Source organism: Equus quagga, chromosome 11 (assembly GCF_021613505.1).
Source record: "Equus quagga isolate Etosha38 chromosome 11, UCLA_HA_Equagga_1.0, whole genome shotgun sequence".
Taxonomy (NCBI): domain Eukaryota; kingdom Metazoa; phylum Chordata; class Mammalia; order Perissodactyla; family Equidae; genus Equus; species Equus quagga.
The window spans coordinates 99378936-99386168 of record NC_060277.1 but is presented as its reverse complement, the minus strand read 5'-3'; the positions used below and the strand labels follow the sequence as shown (position 1 = coordinate 99386168).

The 7233-nt window shown below is 41.6% G+C and overlaps 1 protein-coding gene across 1 annotated transcript in view; it reads right to left on the bottom strand.

Annotated features, from left to right (window-relative positions):
* Positions 1–3235: 3235 nt before the first annotated feature.
* The window catches only part of ITGB3 (integrin subunit beta 3), a 49201-nt gene continuing 45203 nt past the window's right edge, over positions 3236–7233 (bottom strand). Inside the window, exon 15 of the mRNA XM_046677326.1 lies at positions 3236–6880. Coding sequence (XP_046533282.1) covers positions 6815–6880 — 66 coding nt within the window. The 3' untranslated portion in view covers positions 3236–6814. The remainder of the gene's footprint in view (positions 6881–7233) is intronic.

Here is a 7233-nt window from a genome sequence, read left to right as displayed (position 1 = left end):
ACCAAAAGCCATGGAGAATTATTTCCAGGTCTTAAATGTGACTGCAAACCCGTACCCTCCTGTACCTATCTGTCCCACTCATTTTACATTGGTGGTTGTAGGAAGGGAGCATATAGCTTTTTGCTTTAGTTCACAGGACTTCAGATTGAGAGGTACTATACTCAAGGAGCTGGATGGAAAAAACTACATCCAAGAAGCCTCATCTTCCCCTGGACCTATGTAGAGAATAAGGACTCTGAGCTGAGGCTATAATGGACTAAGACTTTGGGGCCTTTGGAGGGGTGAGTGTATTTTGCATATGGGAGGACTATAAATAATTTGTGGCCAGAGGGCGGACTGTGGTGTTTTCAAAATATGTCCACAAATACTTTGATGCTTGTATTAGTTTCCTATCGCTGTTGTAATAAATTACCACTAACTTAGTGGCTTAGAAAACAATTTATTATCTTACATTTCTGGAGGTCAGAAATCCAAAATGGGTCTTAGAGGGCTAAAGTCAAAGGCTGCACTCCTTCTGGAGGCTCTAGGGGAAAATCCATTCCTTACCTTTTCCAGCTTCTAGAGGTGGTATGCATTCCTTGACTCATGGCTCTATCACTCTGACCTGCTTCCATCCTTACATTTACTACTCTCACTCTGACTCTCTTGCCTTCCTCTTATAAAGATCCTTATGATTACATTAAGCCTACCCAAGTACTCCATAATTTTCTCATCTCCAGATTCTTAATTACAGAAGCAAAGTCCTATATTCTGTGTATGTAACATATGTGCTGGTTCTAGGCATTAGGACAAAGATATCTTTGGAGGTGTGGGGGTAGGGGTGTGCAGGCAATGGTTCTGTCTACTACAATGTTCCTCCCTTCAAGAAGTGGCACCTAGTACCCTCCCCTTGAATGTGGGCAGGATTTAGTGAGCTACATATAATGAATAGAACATGGCAGAAGTGATGATGTGACACTTACAAAACTAAGTCATAAAAGATGTTGCAGCTTCCTCCTTGCTCTCTGTTGGATTACTCACTTGGGGAGAAGCCAGCTGACATGCCATGAGGACACTAAGCAGTCCTATGGAAATGCGCAAATGATAAGGAAATAAGCCTATCACCAACAGCCAGCATGAAACTGATGCCTCCTGCCAACAGCCATGTGAGTGAACCGCCTTGGAAGAGGATCCTTCAGCCTCTTTGAGCCTTCAATTGACTGAAGCTCTGGCCAACAGCTTGACTACAACCTCATGAGAGACTCTAAGCCATTCCTGAATTCCTGACCACAGAAACTGAAAGATAATGTTTGTTATTTTAGGCTGCTAAATTGTGGGATAATTTGTTATACAGCAATAGATAACCAATACAATCCCCTAGGTCACATCTTGATCCATGATGTCTGCTTAAATTCTAGCTATTATCTCTACTTTCTAGCCTGCGGGAAGAAGAAAGGCTTTCTCCCTCCCTTAAGGGGCACTTACTGGAAGTTGTATGCACCTCTTGTATTTACATCTCACTGTCTATGAGATGGCCATGGCACACCTAGCTGCAAGAGAGGCTAGGAAACATAGCATTTATTCTGGGCAGCCATGTGCCTAGCTAAAAATTAGGAGTTCTAATACTATATGAGAAGGGGAAAACAAATACGGGCACAATTAGCAATCTCTGTCACAATGGGTGATTACAAGGGTCAGGAAAAGCAAAGTCTAGCAATCATCCATCAGCATTTTTCCTTTTTCTTAACAAAGTATTTCCATTGGCCACAAAATGATATTTACACACTCGTCACTCTGACCTTTCCAAAGAATCATGCCAGTTGTGTATGAGTCACAAGAACGCCCAACTAATTTATTAGGTAAAACACAATGAATTGTGAAACTTTTTCCTTATAAAGTTCTTTTCAGGAACACTGATCAAGAATAATTTACAAAGGAAGTTTTGCCTAAAGGCTCTTAAATTTCCTAAATGTTGCTTTCTAAATACTTAGGTTCTGTGTGTACTCTTTGGTATATTGTCAGAAAATACACAATTGATGAAAATGTTTCCTCTATCCAAGAAGTTGGAGAGACATCACTGACACTAGCTGTTGCAAAGAATGCAATCTTGTTCCTGACCTATAATTCTTTCACATACAAACCGTTCTTGGGTAGCCACATTAAGTGGATTTTTAAAATTTTACTTGACGTTATGGTTAACCCTGATCACAAGCACTTAAAATTGCCTCCTTGTGTGCTTTAGTCAAACTAAAACAAATTAGGAATATATATATATATATATCTCCAGAAATAGATTATATTACAAAACCAAATAGAAATTATTTTCAACAAATATTAAATGGCTTACTTTCAAAGCATATGTTATTGTCTCCTTATATCAGTGTGAAAAATGAGTGCACTGTAATTCCAAGACAACTGCTTGTAATTGATCCCAGCTGTCCTTAGATGGCTGTTACCATAGAGTTCAGACTACAGAGCCCAAGAGTTAAAGGATTACAAATACGATTTGACATAGCTTTTCATTTTATTTTCACATAAAGCCCTCCATTTTCATCCAGACATTTAGCCATCAGTTACCATGATGTAAATAAAACAGTGAATCTCACAAAATTTCACCATAAAAGGACTCAGTCTGTGTCTGCATAATCTTTTTATGATGTCACACACTGTATTGTGTTAAAAAAAATGTACATTGTGTAAGGAATGTAAGACTCAAAGGCAAAGATTATGTTATGAGTGTTCTGTAAAGTACTTTAATCCCACACTGTCGGTGCTCAATAAATTTTAAATAGCAAAAAGTGAAGTTACAAATTCTAAAGTCTTATTCTGGCATCCTATAGGATGATAATGTCAATAATTAAGATTTTGATCCCATCTCCCATAAATAAATGCTGCAAGAGTATTTTCTTGCTTCAGCTTGGTATACATAAAAGTTTTTCTTAGCTGCCTGCCAAAGTATCCTGATAGCTATTTTTCCTCCTATGATTCTGACCTATTACTTCTGGTTTTTCTTGGAAATTTGTGGCTGTGAATGAACCCAAGAAGGCTGTGATCACTTAACTTGGAAAATGGATCAAAGTAGATTTTCATTTTGTGTGGGTAGATATTTGATTTTCTTAATCTATCAGCCAAGGTATGTTCCTTTTTTTTTTAAGATTTTATTTTTTCCTTTTCCTCCCCAAAGCCCCCCGGTACATAGTTGTATATTGTTCGTTGTTTGTCCTTCTAGTTGTGGCATGTGGGACGCTGCCTCAGCGTGGTTTGATGAGCAGTGCCATGTCCGCACCCAGGAATCGAACCAACGAAACACTGGGCTGCCTGCAGCGGAGCGCGCAAACTTAACCACTCGGCCATGGGGCCAGCCCCAGCCAAGGTATGTTCTTAATCTTTTAGCAACTGAGCTGACTTAGTGTAAAAGTCTTTCTAGGCCAGAAGGATAGGCATGTGACTCCTTAAATCAGTAGTTCTCAAACTTGAACATGCAGCAGAATCACCAGGAGGGCTTATTAAAACGCAGAACTCTGGGCCCCACTATCAGATTTTCTGATTCAGTTGTTGTGGGTGAGGCTTTTGAAGTTTAATTCCTAACAAGTTCCCAGGTGATACTGATGCTGCTAGTTCTGAGACCAAACTTTGAGACCCACTGCCTTAAAAAAAAGTTGAGCATTTAAATGCTCCTGTACATAATTTGCCATTAAGCCTTTATTTTACCTATTTATGCTTTCTGCAGACAAAACCTAGGCTAAACTGACAGTCTGTTCTGTTGAGTTTACACAAGCTCCTAAAAATCCCCAATTAAAAACACACACACACACACACAATACTATAACTCTTAGAACAATAACAACTTACTCATTTTGAAAATGTTATTAAAGTCTAAAGAAGAGCTCTTGGTTCTGAAACTAACTTCAGTTCCCGTAGTAGTCATCATTCTGTTACATTTGGAAACATGCTTGTTCTAAAATAATCATTTGTGAGGCAATGACACTTATTCTTTTCACCCAAAGGAAACAGAAATAACAACACAGGAAGCACTGGGCAGCCTTAGCAATTCTTTTTGGAAAGCACATTTAATTCACTGTTGCACAACTCAGAGGAGGAGGTTAGGAAGTCAGGAAGACACTTACGTAATTTCAACCAGGAATACTTAACAAAGACAAGTATCTTGAAATCATGGATGGTCTTGGAATACCCAAGAGGTAAAGAACAGACTCATTATGTGACTACTTGTCAGGAATGTTCAAAGTTTCCCATCACTGTCCACAGACCCTGAGATTGAACATAAATTATCTCCAAAAGAGCTGGGCACAAATAACCTCTTTGGGCTGTATCTGATGCGAAAATACTATGTAGGGGTTCACCCTACATGATGCCAAAACTGACTGCTATTTGCTATCTTGAGAATGCAGCTATGGGTTCTCTCCACATATAGACAAAGAGTACTGGTCTTCAAGGCCTAGGAGCCTCATTCCAGAAACTCAGACAAGATTCCTACTGATTTTTTATCCTTTGGATACATGTTCTTCCTCTTTGACATAGTTTCTTCATATAAACTATCTTATCTAAAGAAAATGTCCAACTACTACCCTAATGGACTCTTTTCTCAGTAGCCAAAGGTTACAGTAAGGTTCTAAACTTCTTGGATTCATGATCATCTCCCCCTCCTACATTACCATCCCCCACAGTAAGGTTCAATCATCTGCCCTGTTCCTAACTCCAAGGCTTATTCTCAATGTCAACACATTGATACAGAATACACATTTCAGTGACTTCTTATGAATTCCTCTTCCCTAATATGTGGACACTAATGTGTGCAAAGTGAACAAAGAAATAATAACTAAGTGGAGCTTAAGTGCTACATCAGGAGATGTAACTGCTAACAGAAGTTGGAGAAGGGGTTCTAAGAGAGGAAAGAACAAGGATTCTTCATTGAGAAAGGTGATATGGAATGACATCTGCTCTTGACAAAGTCAGGTCTCTCAGATCTCCCAACTTAAAAAACAAACAATATCAACATTCCACAGAATCTTGACTGCATGTTTGATGCCACAGTAAGTCCCAGCATCTGAGAATGTTGATTCTGAAAGAGACTTTCTAGAGTGGCTGGTCTAAACCCATCATTTTTCAGACGAGAAAAAAGTGAGGCCCAGGGAGAAGAAAATGACTTGCCTTAATTAAGGTTAAAGGTTCCTTAGCTGCAACACTGAGGCCAGGACTTAGATTTTCTGATCATCAGACCACTGCTTATAGGTCCTTCCCTTTTCCTTGAGGGGTAGGGGTGGTTGTTAATGTTGAACGAACGTAAGCACCCTTGGAGCAACTGCTATTGCTGGGAAAAAAAGAACAGCCCATTTCCCTCCTCCTCAAGAAAGTCCAGCATGTCCATGCATCCACTCCACAGGCTTCCAGGATGAGAGAGCCCTCACAGACCCAACAACTGGGCAGCGAATTGCTGTGAATGATGCCAAGTGGGAGTGTCTGTATTCGGCCCAAGTCTGTGTGGTTTTTTATATTTATACTCTCCTTCCTCCCTGTCACATAAAATTACAAATATAATGCTAGTGTGTTTCTATACGTGTTCCTTTAGATTAAGCAAGTCTCACCATGGTTTCAGGTGCCCCAATGAGAAAAATAAAATAAAATTCTACTTGTGGCCTCTCAGATTAAAGACTGAGTTAAAATGAGGTTGCCCAGCCCATAGGAGAATAGGCCACACATGCTGATACAACTGGCCCATCATTCCACCCCGGCCCCTCTGCCCAGAAGACTCAGAGCCCCATGGGAATGATTCCTTCACAAGACACCCAAGAGGTAGAGAAATGCAATCAGCCCTGTGGATGGATGTAGCACATAAAGGCACAGGGTTGGGTGTACGGAGGTGCCTTGGACAAGGGGCAGAAGGCCTGAAGGGTGGGGCCAGACCTCTGGCTCTAAGCATAGCACTCTCCCTGGGAGGAAAAGCTTTTGGTCGTAAGAGAAATTCTCAGTACGTAACAGACATCTACAGCAGTGAGAGTGTCGAAGTAGGTGGTGCTGGTCTAAGAGTGACATATTTCTGAAAGAACCTCTAGGGTGGAGCTGCCAATGAGGCAAATCTGAGGGTGATGATTATGAACTGGGGGACCCTGGCACATACCCCCAGGCCATGCATGATCCCTGGGTGACCTTGTCATCCTCACTCCCAACAGATAAAAGAATTAGGTAGCAAGGACTCCCCTAATGAGGGAACCATGCTGGACTGAGGTGACGGCAAAAGGCACAGGCAACTCTGAGGGTTCAGCTCTCCCCTGACTTCTCCTTCAGCCTGAAAGAAGGGAAAGGAGATAGAGGTACAGATGACACAACAAGGCTGCAAAGCCCAGCAGTTCCTACCATAGCTGCTGAGAGTCAGGCCCAAGAACCATAAACTCAGGGTAGAGTCAAGGTCCCTTTCTCTGGAATGAGAGGCCTCAGCCTTGCCCTTCTCTTCAGGGAGAACGGCCCGAGAAGAAAAGCTGGCTTCTCACTGAGGTAAAAAAGAACACCTGCTCAGCTACATGGGTCACTCTCAGGTTAAGCAGGAAGAATCCCTGAAGGAGGCATTCTGAGGACAAAGCTGAGGAGCTCCGCTTATCTGTGACACATCACAAGTTTTAAATTACACATTCCTCCTCTCACAGCACACTCACACGCACACATGCACAGACCCACACTTCCACATACTGACATTCTTCCAACCCACCCCAGTCCAAGCCCCCAGTCCCACCCCACAGATATTGTCCCCTGTAAACATGACAGCAGAGACACCCACAATCCTGGGACAGTCTGATAGTGATCTGAGGACAACTGCTTGTCGTTAAGTGCCTCGGTAGGTGATGTTGGTGAAGGTGGATGTGGCCTCTTTATACAGTGGGTTGTTGGCCTGTGGAAAGAACAGAAAAGGGTCTTACAGTGAATTCCTCAATTCTTCCCTACCCTCGAGGCTTACATTTCATCTGGGAAGTTTGTCCAAGACAGCAATCTCTGGAATATAACAATAATGTACAGCTTAATGTTCATTCTACTCACAGATTTACTCTTAAGATGGGAATGGACAGGAAATAAGAAGAGACATAAGGTGGAATGCCATCCTGCCACTATTTCTAAGGGGTTAAATTTAACCCATCACTTTTTAGTGATGCCAAAGCATTTCAGGATATCTTTTAGGCAACATCTCCTATTCCCTCCCTCTCCCCACACTCTCTCTTTTGCACTTCTCCCCTTTTTCCTTTGTTG